We start from the raw sequence: 18,930 nt of genomic DNA, 5'->3' as shown, positions 1-18,930 counted from the left end.
TTTAATGTTAAATTATTTTTATTAATGTGTGTGTGTTTGTGTAATTAAACTTTTTTTTTTATACAGGTTATCACAATGACAGGAGGATTTCCGGGGTTGCAATGAGCACAGCCCTGGAAATCCTTCTGACAGTGAGGGATTGCAGGGCACTAGGGGTTAAATGAGGACGAGCGATCAGGGGAGCAGAGCTGTCAGCATAGTAAAGCTCCGCTGATTGCCCTGCTCCCTGAGTGGCTGAGGAAAGGGAAATCCTGATGATGCTTGAGCTGTCATCAGGGTTTCCTATTTCTCAGCCAAACACAGAGTAGTAGAGGTAATTAATGGAGATACGTATCTCCATTCAATCTCTATTGCCATGGTATTGCTTGTGGTTACAGATAATTGAAGGCACGTGCTTTCAATTAGCTGTGACCGCAAAGTTCCCACGGTCCGGGAATCCCACAATGACATTATGATTCATAATGTCATTGTCGGATAACCTGTAAAAAATAAAAAAAGAACAAGTTAAAATAAAAACACATTCAAATAAATTAATTTAAGATTAATTTTTATTTTTTTTAAACTTTTTTTCCCGAATTTTTGCTGTCGAATCCCTTGTTTTTCGGGTCGGTTCTATCCGAATTCGAACAGCCATATTCGGATCGAATATAGGGACAACCCGAATTCGAACATCAACACTACTCATTTCCATTGAAGGTGCATGAGATGAAGGAACCTAGCACTGTCATTGTGTCAATACTCTGTCCCTATCAGTACTATATGGAGATAAGTTTGCTTGTGCTGTTTGCTCAATCTCCTTACATGCTTGTTTGTGCAGTTTATGATCATAATGATTTGCATGATTATGTTCATTATGACTAGAACTGACACGGTTTGCATTGTTTCCACTCATAGTAGATAAGTTCCTTTTTTTTCTGGACACAAGATTACTCTTATAAGGTTCATAAAATTTGATCTTTTCCTAATTTTACATTAGAAACTTTGCATGTAACATCTCTATGATTCTCATTTTTGAGAATTTTATTAAGAAATGTTAAAAAAAAATGTTTCTTTCTCACTAGCTAAAGTAAGTGTGACACTATCTGCATGGAGTTTGCAGGTTCTCGTCATGTCTGTGTGGGTTTCCTCCAGGTACTCTGGTTTCCTCTCAAATTCCAAAAACGTGCAGTTAGGGTAATCCGCTTCCCCCCCAAAACTGACTTTGGACTATATTAAAGACATATGACTATGGTAGGGACATTAGATTGTGAGGTCCTTTGAGGGAGTTGGTGACATGGCTAAGGATAATATGGCTGCATAATATCAGAACTATATAAATACTGCGTAATAATAATAAAATGTTGTCATTAAAACTTTCGATTAAGGATATTCAAATATGAGAGTGTATGCTTTTTCAAACATGCTCATATAACAAAGTACATCTCTTTCTGTCCTCTTTGGTATTTTACTAAGAATATCAACAGTTTACACCTGTTAAGCTACGTACACACGGCAGATTTTTATCGCCCGATAATCGGCATCGGCCAATTATCGGGCGAAAAGGCTGGAGCTGGGCTGAATCTGGCAGGGCCGCATCAGGCTGGAGCTCGGTTGGAGACAGAGCTGCAGGCTGGATTGGAGACAGGGCTGCAGGCTTGGAGCTCAGGACCACCTGAGAGACAGAATAAGGAGATGGTGAAAAAAACAACCTATACCAGGTGGTAATTAGAGGAACGCCCTCATAGCCACACAGGCCTTGACTAACCAGCTATTCAACAGATTTAATGCAATTTAATAAAGTTTACCTATCCTTCATAAGGAATTGTTCTGTAAAGTATTCCTTATTATCCTCCGGGAACTAGATCAGGGGTTCAATCTGATCAGATTTTATTTTTTGTTTAATAAAAATACATTTAAACAATTTTATAATACAAAACATCCAAAACAAAGTACAGGGGGTAAAGACAAAACGATATTAACAGTATCAACATGGGAGGAGGTGTCACATTCTTATACAGTTGACAATCAAAAATCTGGCCATCGATAATCCGGTTCCTTCAGTTTTCCGTCATTAATTTCGGAGCACATTTTCAATACAGAGACTATAGTACATTGTTTGGCCACTTATGTTTTGATGGGGCTGTTCTGCAGAAACAGCTGTTAAGTCTTGCTTGGTACACTAAATAAACGCTGAGACGTCCCTGCTACCTGCTCTGTGGAACTGTGCCAGATGTCCACAGGTGCTGCGAGAGAAAGGCTGGCCTGTGTGTCTCTTTGCGGAAACCTTAATATTTTAAGAAATCTAATAAAATTTTTTATTAGGCTTAATAAAATAATACAAATAGTACAAACTTGGAAAATACACACATTTATAAAAAGATGTAATTCGGACAATTTTAGGTAGAATTATCTAGCAATAGTGTTCTAGTATATGTTCTCACATGTAAAAATGGAATAGAAGATCAAAAAAATTGGATTCACATCATATGATGAATCAATGATGATGGAGATTGGCAGATTATATATACTCTATAATAAAGCAGTTAGAGATATAAGAGTTTATATTAGGTGGTACCAATTAATTGAAAGTAAATATTAGAGATAAAAATTGGTTATTCTTACTTGGACGGTATATTAATGACTGCTGTTGGTAATTACATTTGCTTGTTGATCTTGATGAAATCTAAAACAGTGTCAGAGTTGAATAGCAGATAATAAATTGGAATGCTCCATAAGACAAAAAGGGGGGGGGGGGAGAGGCTAATAAAGCAAAGAAATAAAACCAAAAAACAAACAAGTATAATGTTGTGATTACTGAATGTGAATGATTGTGTTGTGAATGATTACTGATAAATGTAATTTATCAGTAATCCACAAGATGGCGTACCTGGGATAAAGGTCCAAAGAGGCGTACCTGGGATAAAGGTCCTGAGGGGAACCATATATATAAATACGAATAATTATAATTATTTTGTTTGTAAATTATTTGTAAACAGAAAGAAAATATATATGTTTTTAAACAATTAACATACTATAATGATATGAATTTATATATGGTGTGGCAATGTAGATAACTTGAAACAACTTTCCAAAGGAAAAAGAAGGCACTGGAATTTTCAAATAGACCTAAGCCAAAAGAAAAACAGGGGGATATAAATGTAAGGTTTAATAAAAGGGATCTGATAGTTGGTGACTACCAGTTTTTTACTTACTTGAGGATGTTATAGAGAAAACAAAATGATGTAAGTGAGTGAGTGAAGAGCAGCAGGAAGGAGCTGGTTGCAGCCGTCCAAAGAAGGACTGAAGCCATCTCCAGATCATCCTTAAATAGATCAACATTAGTGAATATTTAGGAGACAGTGCGCCTGTTTTTAGATAATGTTGCCTGTGTTTTGAACTTCCTGTACGCATATGCTCTGTGCAATGCACAGACCAATATAATCACTTCAGCCCTTAGTGAGGAAGGAAGTTTAATGGGATGGTGTTACTGTTGTGCTGAACCCGCCTATCGCTGGGCGGGCCCAAAGGTTAACACCGCTTGCTCTGATGCCCTAACTCACCATGCACTAGAGCAGAACTCCGAAAACGTTGAGTCCTGGCCATCCCAGTGTGGATGACCAAATGGGTGGTAGGGAAGCAAGGATGTGGACCAGTTCACAGGAAATCCTATGCGCTAACCCCATTCCCAACCAGGCAGGGGGGTGCCCCTGTCCCCTCGACTAGCGGGGTTAATTTAAGGTTGAAACACAGAATTTCTGTTTGGTGAGCAATCAGTATTAAAGCACTGATCAAATACAGTTGTCATATTTACATTTTTCATGGTGGAATATTTGGAATATATATATTCATAGTGGAATAGGACATGTGATCATGTACATAAATGGTCATATACAGAGAATATTGCTTTTACACAATCAATCACATAATTCCAAAATAATTACAAAGGGACTTTATATCCAAAAGTGTTCAATTAAAACCTGATGTAACCATACAGAATAGGTTACATTTAGCTTATTTGTTTTTTGTTTTTTATTTCTTTGCTATATTAGCCTCTCCCCCCCCCTTTCTTCTCCCCCCCCCCCCAGTCATTAATATACCGTCCAAGTAAGAATAACCAATTGTTATCTCTAATCTTTACTTTAAATTAATTGGTACCACCTAATAAACTATTAAATTATATCTCTAACTGCTTGATCATAAAGCATATATAATTTGCAAATTTCCATCATCATTGATTTGGCATATGATGTGAATCCAATTTTTTGATCATCTATTCCATTTACCTTTGGGTCAATATACCAAGTAAGTCATTGCTTTATAATTGGCTTGGTTGTTATGTACTTTGTTTACTGTATATCATTGTATAATTTTACCTACTTATATGACTTTTTAGGGTCTCATTGTCCCCTGAAGAAGTCCACTAGAACGAAACGAGTCGGGTGAGACTAACTATATAGTATATAATTTGACCTACTAAGCATCAGATCAAACTACATGTGAAAACATTTACTATAACACTACCGCTGAATAATTCTGCTTAAAATTGTCAGAATTACATCTTTTTATAAATGTGTGTATTTTCCAAGTTTGTATTATTTTATCAAGCCCAATAACAGTTTTTTTTTAAGATTTTTATAATAAGGTTGCCGCAAAAAGCCGCTACGTTCTTTATTTCTCTTTTTTGATTCATACTTTCCTTCCATGACCTTCAAATCTTGGTGGAATCATTCATCTTGCTCATCACTGACTGCACCAAGGTTTTCCCAGAAGTTAGAAAGATGGCTGTGCAGAAATTGCATCTTGATGCTCATATTGCAACCAAGCATTTTGTAGCTCTACAAGAGTTTCTAGACAAATTCTGAGTAATTATTTACTTGTGTGTTTCCAAGAAAGTCCTTGACAATGGCTTTCAATGATAACCAAGCATTCTTTTCGACTTCTGACATTGTCCTGATGAAATGTTCATCTTTGATGAGCTGCCGAATTTGTGGACCATTAAACACACCGGCCTTTATTTTTTGACAGGCTAGGAAATACCAAAATGAGGTACTTGAAACAGTCTCCTTCAGCTAGTAAAGCTTTAACGAACTGCTTCATCAGACCCAGTTGTATGTGCAGAGGCGGGAATATATTATTCTTTCAATCAACAAGTGGCTCATGTAGAATGTTTGGATCACCTGGTTTTAGGGCAGATCTTGGCATATTTTTCACAAGGAGAAACTATCGATAAGCTATCAATGAATAGTCGCAATTCAGTTGAGTTATAGATTGGAATGTTATGGAAATACACAAAGCCACTGTCAGTTCTAAAGTACTGCAGAAATGCAATTTCTCTGGTTCGAAAGTACGATACCTTTGTTCCTTTTGAGTTACATTTATTTTTCTTGTCATGTTTAGTTTTCTTGTTTTCACTATACAAAAGTATGATCTCCTGGCTCTCGCCAAACCATAGGTATACCAAATGGCATCTAATCACGTGTTCCCTTTGTCCACATCCTTAAACCCTCGACACACTGTTTGCACATCTTATGAGGGGCCCAAGACTTATCTTGATCACCAAGATTAATTATGAAATATGTCAAATAGACTTGCTCTGCAAATGTGCTGATGTTTGCCCTTTGACTGGGAATGATGAAACTGTCACAGCTATAACAAAATGACTTGATCTGAAAGACATGATCTGAAATGACATGATCTGAAAGAAAGGAAATACGTATGTAAATAGAAAAATCAATTTTGCTTATTCACTACGTAGAGCAGCGCAAAACTTCTGACCACACTGTCTTGCGTGTAAATGAATAGCCTATACAAATTCACGCTACAGTAATCGCATTAATATAGGCAGTAGAGAAAAAAAAAAACTGACGTGATAGAAGAAAACTGCACTTTCAGAATCAGCATACCTATTTTATTGTAAATAAGCTTAAAAATTGAAGTCAACAAAAGATTTGTTCAAAATTGCTCCCCAGTTTACTTCTTGATCAGATGATACAAACAAGTCATTTTGTGAGAGGGTGCCATTTTGAACAATCATATTCAACAGATATTACATACATGAGAAACTTCAGTTCCATTCCATACATTCTATGCATGTTTGATGATAAAAATAGTATCTTTCAGAAGGTTTTAGTTAGTAAAGCATGTGTGCTGCAGAAGTCTCCCATCAATAAATAAAAAGTATTTATTCAAGGCACACAAAAATACAATATGGTAAGCAAGTTCACAAAGAAAATAAAAAGAAAGCATATGAGGATATGACCTGATTGATGATATGGATCAGTTAATGAGAGAATACAATGGTCCAATCTCTCCCCACACCCTTAAAAGTAGCTCCTTTTATACATGAGTTTCTCATTGACATACATTGGATATAGTTTACATCATGCTTACTTACAACCATACATACTTAAAAAGAAAAGGTAAATAGAACTTTACTATTGTTGTTGAAAACATAAATGAGTGAAAAGACATTACCCAGCTCTTTCTCAATGACCTCTGTTCCATTAGAAACTAGAGTCCTAAGTTCTCTGCAAAAATATGGAAGCCTCAAATCTTTACATAGCTAACAACGTTAAAAAAAAAAAAAGTATTACAGCTCTTTACTTAGAGTATGAATGTGCAAGGTCATGGATGGCTAACTATATTTTTAAAGTAAAATTTTTAATTATTTCTAACATTTGACCTCATGGCTCTTGTGTGGGAAAACCTCACATTCTGCCATTCATTGTAACAAAAAGGAACATAAACTAATCTGCATATAGCACAGTGAATGCAACATTGCACAATTGTGGACAATAACTGTAGAGGGAGGAATTGTAGCGGGGGGGGGGGGGGGGTTGATTTGAAGAGAAAAAATAGAAGGGGAGTGACTGGATCCAGAGTCTAGTTGGAAAATGACATCACCCCTGAGGATGTGAGATTAGGTACATGTCCCATGGAGCCCAGATTATGTTAAACTTTTCTAGGCAATCATACATTGAGGCCAATCTGATCAGATTTAAATGGTGGGGAAAACTCATCTGTGGAAAAACCTGAAAGCGCTAGATTTGCCCAGATATTTAAGAAAGACTTAACTTACCAGCTACAAAAAATCCTTGGGACAAGAAAATTTGCACTAGGTCAATTCATTCCTGCAAACACTCTTTATTGTGTTTAGAGAAATACTCTTTGTAGTATGTCTCATATAACTTAGAAGAAACAAAAGGTACGAAAGCTCAGGATCAACAGGTCTTAGGACAAGAAACAGAATCAGGGCCAGAAAACACAGCAGGTAGCAGGCCAAATAACACTGAGTATCTGGCAAGGACTCAAGGAAGGCAAACTCTTAAATAGGGAGCTCCCATCTGTTTGCATAACGAGTTCTTCCTGGATGTGGCCATCTGCTGGTAGGCAGTGGACGTTCATCGTAAGCAGGTATTCAGCGAGAGGCAGATAACCCTAACAAGACCAAGATCGTTGCTCTTGCCTCCTGGGCAGTCTCAAACTCCAAAATTAGCATAAACTGTCAAGTAAGATAGATAAACGCCCCTCACTTTTTCAGTCACAACATCATATAAAATTATGGTTTTGATTTAACAACATTACTCTACATTTAAGTTATATACTAATCATTGATAGGATATAAACCAATCACAATGTGATTTGTTATTTGTGTTATCCACCATAAATTTGAATATAAATGCCATTTACATTTTTGTTCTAAAAAAATGATTTAATGATTTTATCAATTGATTTATATGCTTGTAGTGATAAAAACTACTGTTATGAGATATATTTTTTCTATTATATGTAAATTTTGTTATTTACTGTACTTATTGTTTTCTATTGTTATTATCTCATTAAGCAGTATAAGTCTCTAAAAGTCCCCTAAGAAAGCCTATCGGCAAAATGCGTCAGGTCAGAAATGACCATATTACGCATGATCACTAGAAGTGATTGTAAATACTATGGCCAAGGGGCATCATTGCATGTTGCTATTTATATTTACTATTGTTATATGTAAACCACACATAAGTATATTGCAATGAGTTGCTTGATTACCTTCACAATGTGTTGACTGTAGAATACTCTGCATGTAGAAATGCACATACATTCAAAAACCTTCACTTTGGCCACACTACAAAACCCCTTCTTTCTCATCAATACATTTTTTATTAAAATAAGGACAACTATATCAAATACCTTTTCTGTGTCAAGTAAAGAACAGGTATGATTGTTCTATTGAACATGGTAAGAAAGATAATGTTAGGACTACGACCCCTGGCAGGTGGCTCAGGATTGTCTGAGGCACTGGGTCTAAATGATGCCTGGTGTGTGCTGGAGCACTTCGCAAGGGGTGATGGGCCCTTACCATAGTGGTCACCAGGCTAGTTTGCTGCAGGACATCATCAGGTAGTGGCCCCTAGGCTTCACCCACCAGGATTAGATGGCTTTGGTGTAGGGATAGCTATCAAGCGAGCATGGAACAGGCTGGACCTCAATGAAATTACACTTTTAGAACAAATGTTTGACAGTCTCCAAACTGGACTTTTCTCAGTGTTAATCAAGCCCCTTGATTTAGAAAAACATGTGTAATCAATAAAGCATTGTGAAGAGACAACCAAATAACATTTTTTTATATCCCGATATGATTAAATTTTTTCAGTTTTTGATAGTACTTGGAAAGATAAAAGGAAGCTCCTTGGTCCTCTCATACCAATCACCTTTGCATTCAATTCAAGCTCCTGTGCTTTGCCTTTAAATCTCTCCACAGTTCTTGTCCCATTTCATTTTCTGAGCTGCTGGAAAAATACTCTCCTGGCCGTTCTCTTAGCTCCTCCAATGACATACTAATGACTTCCTCACTCATAACCTTGTCACATGCACGGCTCCAAGACTTTTCAAGAGCTGCCCCAACTCTCTGGAATGGTCTTCCACATCCTATGCTATGCCTATCCTTGCTTCTACTTTCTGCTCATCTTTTCAAACTTGCATACCTGTCTTTTTCTGTCTCTTAAACCCTAACTACTTCCCACCACTCCACATCTCCCCTTCTATTGTGTGATACTTCCCCCCCCTTCTAGATTGAAAGACCTTTGGGGCAGGGTCTTCTCCTCCTCCTTTGCACTCTCTGTATCTGTCTGTCATTTGCAACTCCTAGTTATATATGCAACTCCTGGAAAAAAACATTTACATTTTTTTTACATATTCATTGTTTTTTAGGAAGCTGGCAGACTGCCCCCCTCTTTTGGATATAGATGACTTGATGCATATGAAGGTCCCTGACTCTAAATGTGTCTACACCTATGTGCAGGAACTGTATCGTTGTTTGGTTTCTAAGGGGTTGGTAAAAACCAAAAAGGCATGAGATTGTCAAGCCATTATTCAAGGTAGGCAAGATTATGTCTTGTACGAAAAAAAAAAAAAACAGTATTCAAGTGAGAATTACTAGTAGGGCTGTCACTGGTTATATCATAGGCTGCTTCCTTACAGTGGTGAAATATCATTGAATGTACAATGCAAGCCTCTCAATGCTATGGTACTGTAGGTCAGGTCAAACAGAGCCAAACAAAACCTGATACTCAAAACATCCTTAACATCCATAAACCTCCAGTTTCTCATGCATTGTGGTAGTTTTCAAGAATTGTAGACTAGTAGGAGATGTAGATATGTCATAAGCTTATCTGGTATTTTGGTTTAGGTTTAAGTAGTTGATAATAGCAGCACATATTCACAGGCAACAAATGCCCCCCCCATTTTGGCTACATGAGGTCAAGTGCCTCCTTTTTAAAAGTGTTTTAATCTTTATTTTAACTATCCTGCAAAACCTCTGTTTGTGATGGCTACTGAATTACCAACTGTGTTTACAGTGAGATTATCTTTAAATCTTTAAAGTAAAACCTGCAGAATATACAACCAAATCATTATTCTCAATAATTGGATGGTTTAAAATTGTTACCTCTGTATTGATGCACAGCACAATGAAATTTTACGCCATACAAAATTATATCACTACTACACAAATGTCTGGACAATAGATATTATGTCATGAGGAAAACCTTGTAAACCTTTTACATATCTATATCTCTGCAGACAAAAATGAAAAAGCAACGTCTTTTTATGTTTCTATACAAGTATATCATCTCTGTAAGCAATGTTTCAAGAAAGATTTACAGTCTTCAAAAACAACAAATAATGTTGCACTTAATTAATTAGCACTCATGCCACTGCAGCACTAAGTCACAGGACCTGCTTATGGTCTCTATGGTTTTTTGCCCTGCAGTGTTTACCACTCACCTATCATGTTTAAATTTATTTAGAAATAATACTTAGCAATAACTTTTTTTGTTTTGCTTTGTGATGGTTAGTTCTTGATATTTTGATCCAGATATTTTCTTTTGCAAACTCAGATTGAAACTCAAAAACATCAAAGACAGCTGCACTAATGCCCTTTTTTTCTTTCTCTACAGAGGCCAGAAGTCACTGCAGCCTTCAAGAAGGAGCTTTTTTGTAATATTTTTGAGGTGATGTGCTAAAGACAGAGGGTCAGATTGAAGCAGTTTATAGAACAAGATAGGTGTAGCAGAGTAAAAAACAAAACACATAATGCTTGCCATTGTATGCTTCTACTATGTTAAATAAAGTCAGATAGATAGTGTCAGATTGCATTGGTTTATAGGGGAGATAAAAATATAATTAAAAGGAGGTATGCACAATTTCCAAGACGACATTTTTTCCTAATGCTATTTAGGAACATTGGGGACTTGAAAAAAATAAATAAAAAACTAACATCACAGCACTTTTCAGTTTACACACAGGCATATTCTCCCATTTTTGTGAATAAAGTTCCCCAATTTTTCTCATACCTTCCCTATTATGAAAATGCTTTCACAAATGTCTTCAGTAGGTTGAAATAAAGATACCAACAGACGAGAGATCAGCAGTCACTAGTGGATTCCCAACTTAAACTCCTGGGTATGGATCCTGAATTCATAAAATTATGAGCACCACTGGTAAGCATACACATCACCGGTTTTAGCAGGCAAAAATAGGTCCTGTTATACATGTTTTTGCAAGGCTCCTTTATCATTTCAATCACAGCAGGGAGATGAAAACAGTGTAGCCAGTGTACATCTGCTTCCTCTGGAACACTTGCTCTGAAGAAACAATTTCACAATCCACTCTTTTGACTGGATTCTTGGGAGTATTTCCATCTCTCAGGAATGGAGACAAGCAGTTTTTGTGAATCACAGGAAACAAATGCCTATAAATAGAGAAACTGTGCGATGAAGCACTTTTATTTTATTCAGAGGAGCGAAAAATAGAAGTACAGAGAATTAGAACATTGATAGTGGCATAATTCCTATTGTCTTGGATCTGCAGTTGCTTTTGGTGGCAGTATTGGAGGTGCTGTGACTAGTAGTGGTGATGCTGCTGGTGGTAGTGGTGGTGCTAGTGGCAAGAGTGGTGGTAGTAGTAGTGGTGGTGGTAGTAATGTATTAGCAAAAACCAAAACAAGTAGACAATCAGTACTTGGTGGCAAATTTCTGGCATATTCTGAGTCATGGACCGAAAATAGGGATAATGTTCTTGACAGGACACGAGAATCAGAAAAAAAAAAAGAGGACAACAGTAGAGGTAACATGTGGCAACACCAACCTAAAAAAGGCAGGGCTTCCCATAAAGTCTGCAGATCTCTGCTTATTGAAGCTTATTATACCTCTGACTCTGACACAGCCTTTAAATTGTGGGATTTCAGATCATGCCCAGCCATGATGATGCATCTTTTTGCTGTGTGCAAAATATGTAAACAAAGAAAAAACAAAAAAAAGATGGCCATCCAGGCACATAATTTTCACCTTCTCCCTCCATACAGCTCCTGAAAATTAATCATCTTTGCTTCTTTCATCCAGATCTCAAAAGGTTAGAAAAATGAATGTTGGTGCTGTTATTCCTGATGCCAATACTGCTTGTTACCATGCAGCATCACCTGAATTCCTGTAGCTGTGAATTTTCCACTATTCTCCGCATCCTCTGCACAGCTGAAGCTGAAGGGGATTCTGGAGTAGGTGCTGCAGCTAATCTACAGATTGTTCAGTGCTGTCCTGCCATTGGCTATTGGGCCTTTTTAAACCTCTCCAGTTCCAGACTCAGGCTTCTGGATCCTCAGTGCACTTCCTGCCTCTCTGCCTGCTAGTTGCCTGTTTGGATTTTCGGTCTGTTACCTGACTCTGCCTTCTCCGCTGCCTGTCCTACATCAGCCTGTTACCTGACCCTGCCTGCTGAAGTCTTCTGATCTGCATCACCCCTCTGGTGGCCACTAGGATCACTGGCCCATCACTCCTTGCAGGGTGTGCTGGTGAAGATTCGGATGTCACTTAGATTCCACGCTTCAGGTAATCCTGTGTCACCTGCTAGGGGGAGGCAACACATAACACCACTGCTCCTTTTATGCTTCATTGTCAATCCTCCACTGAAGAATGTTCGGCCAAGAAACAGAATTACATTTCCAATCATCCTCTAACATGCCAAATGAATGCTGTCCTGGCCAAGATACTGGTGGTACAGACCCTGCTATAAAAGCCGGTTGAAGCCAGCATTTTTAAAGAACCTATGGAGTGTGATCAGCCTCTGTAATATCTTCACTTCTGTTAATTTTTCAGCCTGTTACCAGGTTTATTCAATGACAAATACCTGGAGCAGTGGCTACTGCCAATTCCACAATGGATTTCTTGCAGCAGAGGGAAGAGGAGGCCAACTAATCCTTTGATTCTCAATCGTAGAGGAGTTAGTGGGTTGTAAGACTTTTATGGGGAATGTCTATTGCACCAGGAGAACTGGAATACATAAGGAGGATGATGAGGAGGATAAGCATTAGAAGGTTCGGGGGGAGAAACTGTCAGGTATGACGCTAGGAGGTAACACAGGTTGTTAGTGGATGAGGATGAAGCCCACCTAGAGGTCAGAAGGGGCAGATTTAGAATCCACCTTGGCAAATTAGTTTTTGCAGTGTGTATTTAAGAAGGGAGAAAGACCGGGCTATTTTTGGAAAGGAAGTTAAAAAGGTTTTTCTGAAACCAAAGGAGTAAAAGGGGGACTTTCAAGGCAAAATATACATCAGTTTCCAAAAATTACCAATTCAGTGATTAATGATTATAAATATAGGTAAAATGGGACATGATCAGTTAGACATTGCGCATACGCTATAGCCGGTTCCACAAGGGTATAATAGGAAGGGCAATTGCCCTTACTCGGAAGTAAACAATAAAAAGCAAGAGCGCATGTGCTGGACCCTGCGCACGCGACATAGCACAAAGGCAGGGTTTATGGAAATACACTCCAGCTCTCGGTAATCCAATTACTGATGGGGGGACGAGGTGATAGGAAAACCTCCTCATGGGGATGCTACCCGTAAATCAGCACACCAGCCTCTGCCCTCACTTGCCTAAGATTGAAGCCTGTCGGCTGGGATCCTGCAGGTCCTGAGCACTGAAAATAGTCAGTTGCCCAAACGAGGGAGAGTGGTGGGAGAAGCACCTTGTAAAAACTTGGGCCCTATTTGCTGGGTGCTCCTGTTCCTCGTAGGGGGGAGGTTGGTAAACAGAAGTAAACAGATAAATAACATACATAGGATACAATAATACCTGATGATGTTTTAGTTATTTTAGATATTTTGATCTGTAATTGGTTTGTAATAGAGATGAGGGATGGATTTATGGAGTTACGACAATAGAAATGATATTATAGCCATGAAGATGGAAGTGTATTAGGAGGGTAGATAATATATGGAATGAAAATGGCAGTACCACATAGTACAACATGGTATAAGAAAGGTAAAAAATTCCTATTCCCTATAAACTATGTTTATGCAAATGCAAAAGAACAAAGTACAATATTTTGAAACAATGTAACATCCAGATGTGAAGCAGTATATGTGACAATAAAAGTTTGATAAATATTCATACCAAAAATATGATGGTGATGATCACAGAAATACCAAGTTCTGTTTTAGCCATACTTACTCCATATAGGTATAATGGGCACAATGTAACAAAAGAACACCAGTATCATAGTATGTAACAATACAGTATCAGTATATTTAATCAGAAAAAGAAAGAGAAAGATCACTCGACTCTAAAGGTATAGAGTGTTGTGTTTATGTGACAAACCTTCAATCAAATTGAGGTGTAAAGATTTATAAAATATTTAGTTGGTATTGGGACTATAGTAAGATATATATACCCATTATAGAAATTATTTAAAAGAAACCATATCATTCAGGACAGGTGGGGTTGTGGCATTTAGTAAAAAATCCATCTGGTTTCTTTTTGTAATTTTGTAAAAAGGATTTTGTCTATGTCACCACGCCTAGGGTTATGAAAAACTTTTTCTAACGCCATAGAGGAGATGCATCTACTATCCAAATTGTATCTGGTGCCTATGTGGTGACTTATAGGTGTTAACATCTTGCCGGTATTGATGGTATACACAATAATATTACACAGTATTTATATAGCGACATCATATTACACAGCACTGTACAAAGTCCATAGTCGTGTCACTAACTGTGCCTTAAAAGAGCTCACAATCTAATGTCCTTACTATAGTCATATGTCATTAATGTAGTCTAAGGTCAATTTAGGGGGAAGCCAATTAACCTAACTACATGTTTTTGGGAGGAAACCCATGCAGGAACGGGGAGAACCTGCAAACTCTATGCAGACAGTGTCCTGGCTGGGATTCGAACCTAGGACCTAGCTCTGCCAGCCTGAGCCACCATGCTGCTCATATACGTACATGTTCGTTTATTCTCTTACGGAATGCTCTTTTGGTTTTCCTAACATAGTAGCATCCACATTGGCAAGTGATCATATAGATTATACTGGAAGAGGAACAATCTACATGTTGTGGTCTATGGAGATGTTTGTTTGGGAGTTTAATAGTTCTTTGTTCCATGATCCAAGGGCACTGTGAGTATTTGCCACATCTGAATGTTCCCACTTTAGCTTTCTGGTGATCTTTGATTGTATCTTCTCAAAAATGGCTAGATACTAGTGAGTAGTGTTGTTCGAATTCGGGTCGTCCTAATATTCGACCCGAATATGGCCGTTCGATTTCGGGTCGACCCGACCCGAATTTTGTTGGATTCGAAGCCCCGAATTCGGCCCTCTCACAATGCCTGGGGACCGCCCCCATAATGCCTAGGGCCCTCCAATAACAGCAGGGATGCTCTCCTTCATGTTTGTTGTGGCAGGCAGCCGATCGGCTGTCTGTCACTGCATGCCACGCAGGCAGCCATTGGCCTATATAAGGCCAGGGTGTGCCTGCATTTACCACTACTGACAGAGATTTGCTAGCATCACAACAATCTGTGCTGCTTGGCTTGCTTTGTCAAAGTAAAAAAGTGCTTTACTTAGTTAGTCTGTGTCACACTCACACTATTAGTCAGATAGATAGTTGGTATGTACTGTATTGGTGCAGTCTTGAAATCTACTGTACTCAGATAGGTAGAGTGTTAGATAGATAGACAGACAGATAGAGTCAGTCAGTCTGTTACATACACGCAGCCAGAGTCAGGGTACCCTCCCTGACTGCATGCACAGCATCACCCTTGTACTGAGACAGAAACACAGACAGTGTATACTGCAGTATATAGTTTGTATACTGTGCTGCATATTACAAGCGTCACCACTGAAGGAAAGTGCTGCATACAACACACACAGCGCATTTGCATTTTTGGTGTTACCCCCCCCCCCCAATAAAAAAAATCTACTTACTGTAAAAATTTACACTTACATTTACACTGTGAAACATATTGGCTCCAGTGTATTTTGCAGGGTGTGAAGCCACATAAAAAACAATTTAAGTACCTTAAGTGGCATGGGTGGCAGCAGCAGTAGAGGTCGTCTAAGCCAAACTATGCAGGTTTTTTTTCAGCAGAAGCAAGCCCCCAGTTGTGCAGCAATTGCCAATGACACTCAGCAGCGCTACTCAGCCATGGTGCAGGAATACCTGTGCTCTACATGGGACATCTGCAACCTGAAAAGCCAGGGCCCATTGGGAAACTGGGTATCCAAGCTTGATCAATGGCCAGAGCTGGCAGAACATGCCATTCAGATCCTTGCCTGCCAAGCCGCAAGTGTGTTATCTGAAAGAGCGTTCAGTGCAGCTGGTGGCGTAGTGAGTGACAAGCGGATTTGGCTCTCTGCAGAAAATGTCGACCAAATCACTTTTATTAAAATGAATAAGGCTTGGATCGGCAATGACTTCAACACCCCCTCTGCAGAGTGAACCGATTGGTCATCAACTGCTGCACGGCCTGCTGACACCTTGATGGGAAGAGCACTTTCACAGCCTTCTGCATCTCCTTCTACTCCTCCCCCTCGTCGCCCTCTACCCCCTACTCTGTCTCTGAGGCCTATAACTTGCAATGTAATGTGTAACCGGCTAATTTTTTTTATGGAGGACCTCCCTCAGGGCCCTCTGCCTATATCTTCTTTGAGGTCTATATCACTTATAACAAAGCTGTGATTCATAATTACATATTTGCACTTTTGTAGATAAATACAGAAATTTTTCTGTCTTTTTTTGGTAGATAGCAAGTGGTATCGGAATGAAATATCTGTATTTTTTATAGATAAATACAGAAAATTTTCTGTCTTTTTTGATAGCAAGTGGTATCAGAATTAAATATCTGTATTTTTTACAGATAAATACAGACATTTTTCTGTTTTTTTGTGATAGATTTCAGGAGTATCATAATTAAATATCTGTATTTTTTTTCACAGAAATATTTATGGCTTTTGTGACAGATTGGAAGAGGTATCAGAATTTAAGATCTGTATTTCTGGAGAGAAATAGACATTTTTCTGGCTTTTTTGATAGCAAGTAGAATCAGAATGCTGCAATCAAAAATACTGACATTTTTCTGTTTTTTGTGATAGTTTGCAAGAGGTATCGTAAATAAATATTGGTTTTATTTTTGAAGAGAAATACAGAAACGTCTATGGCTTTTTTGATAGATACAAAGTGGGATCAGAATGAAATATCTGTATTTTGTTTATAGAAATAGAGACATTTTTCTGGATTTTTTTGATAGATAGGATCATAATGAAAAATCTTTATTTTTTTTTGGTAAATACAGAACTTTTTCTGTTTTTTTGTGATAGATTGCTAGAGGTATCATAATTAAATATCTGTATTTGTTGGAGAGAAATAAAGAAATGTTTCTTGCTTTTTTGATAGATAGCAAGTGGGACCAGAAGGAAACATCTGTATTTTTATAGATAACTACAGACATTTTTCTGTTTTTTTGTGATAGATTGCAAGAGATATCATAATTAAATATCTGTATTTTTGGAGAGAGTTTTGAGAAACAAAATTGTTGTATTTAAACACATTTAGTTAAGTAAACAAGTTCAGATAGATCTATACCTCATAACTGTTTGACACTTCACAGTATATGGGTAACAATGTACATACGTATATTCAAGGAATACAAAAAAGGGCGATGAAGAAGACCGTCCTTAAAGTGTAATTAATCCAACGGGTTTCGCCACCAATGGGCTTCCTCAGGGATATGATAGTAAGCAAGCTTAACAGTCTGTATATGTACATAGAGATTGAGTAATGAAAAAGAAAATTGAAATAAATACATTGTTTACACTGAAAGATCAATAACATATATAGGTATGTCAAAAGGATTTTTTCAGTGTAATATATTTACCACAAACTATGCCATTGTTTACACAGCAAAATCAATAATATATATGGGTAAATCAAAAGGATTTTTTTCAGAATAATATCATTGACACAATTTATGAAATTTCTCAACAAGTAAAATTTAAAGTGATTGTATCAGATTTAACAAACATTATTCAAGTGATAAATGAAAAACTAAATATATACAATGTTTATGTGAGATTTATGTATCCATAGTGTGTAAATGCATACGAAAGTCCATGGTGTATCCATAGTGTGTAAATGCCTCAGAAAATCGGTAATCTATTGTGCAGACAGAAAATGTAGGGTATAATCAATGTCATACTTACGTATCTAATTTGATAAAGGTTGTAATGGTACAGTGCTGGAAATTAGTGATATCAAAACAAAACTTTGATTGAGGTAAGGCTGTATCTAGGTAAAAATGAGTATATTAGTAGTACAAATAGCACTACATATAGGCTAAACAGGATGTCTGGTCATTAAGGGTACATACCCCAGGTCAGGAATACTTTGAGTACTCTAATTAGTTCTAGGACTGGGTGTGGGTTTCATCCAAAGGAGCTTTAGAGCAGATCAAAAGCAGGGACAAGCAATTAGCCTTCCCATTCCCAGAATAGTATAATAAATGTAACAAATAAGATTAATCTAACAAGGAGTGTATGACAAATGATACTATTTAAATCTTATTTACTCAAGATGGAGAATAAAAGGGGATTGATATCCATGAGTATATCAGAAGGTGATCAAAGATCCCAAAGATCTTTATTATAATCAATAAATACCACAATTACCTGGAAACAGGAGTTGTAGATAGTTGCTCAGGTGTTGAAAAGCTCCAAAAAAAGGTAAGATGCTCTAAATGTAAATAATGGTCATGATATAAGTATAAGTACTGGGAATTGGGTCAGAACAAGTCCATGAACATAGAACTGATCCTACCTGTAAGCAGTATTAAGATGTAGAAAAGGAAAAAACTTTTAAACCGCCATGTGTTGGTCTACAAACAGCCAGAGAGGCTGTGTGTTGCAGGAAGTGTGTCTAATAAAGGCTGCTCCTTCCTAATTGGCAGGAGTGCAGGGCGCGCCCATCAGTGAGGGGGCGTGCACACTGCTCCTCCCCACAGTAAAGGATTTCCCTGTGATGACATCCCGCCTGCAGCTCCAGACATCATAGGGCTGCAGACATCGCTTCAGTCCTCTGATTGTATGGAGGGTGATGCACCCAGAAGGGGCGGATCATACGGGGGGA

The 18,930-nt window shown here is 37.8% G+C and overlaps 1 protein-coding gene and 1 long non-coding RNA gene across 2 annotated transcripts in view; one reads left to right on the top strand and one right to left on the bottom strand.

Annotated features, from left to right (window-relative positions):
- The window catches only part of SMTNL1 (smoothelin like 1), a 56,883-nt gene extending 46,268 nt beyond the window's left edge, over positions 1-10,615 (top strand). The window contains exons 5-6 of the mRNA XM_072425232.1: positions 9,181-9,347; positions 10,428-10,615. Of these exons, the coding sequence (XP_072281333.1) occupies positions 9,181-9,325 (145 nt within the window). The 3' untranslated portion in view covers positions 9,326-9,347; positions 10,428-10,615. The remainder of the gene's footprint in view (positions 1-9,180; positions 9,348-10,427) is intronic.
- On the bottom strand, positions 1,538-18,709 carry LOC140340161 (uncharacterized). The gene is made up of 3 exons (XR_011922605.1): positions 18,622-18,709; positions 18,474-18,537; positions 1,538-1,651 (listed from the first exon to the last, which is right to left on the bottom strand). It is a non-coding gene; the product is annotated as an uncharacterized lncRNA (long non-coding RNA).
- Between the last annotated feature and the right edge of the window lie 221 nt (positions 18,710-18,930).

This window comes from Pyxicephalus adspersus, chromosome 10, assembly GCF_032062135.1.
Source record: "Pyxicephalus adspersus chromosome 10, UCB_Pads_2.0, whole genome shotgun sequence".
In the NCBI taxonomy this organism is placed as follows: Eukaryota; Metazoa; Chordata; class Amphibia; order Anura; family Pyxicephalidae; genus Pyxicephalus; species Pyxicephalus adspersus.
This window is presented reverse-complemented; position numbering and strand designations above follow the sequence as displayed.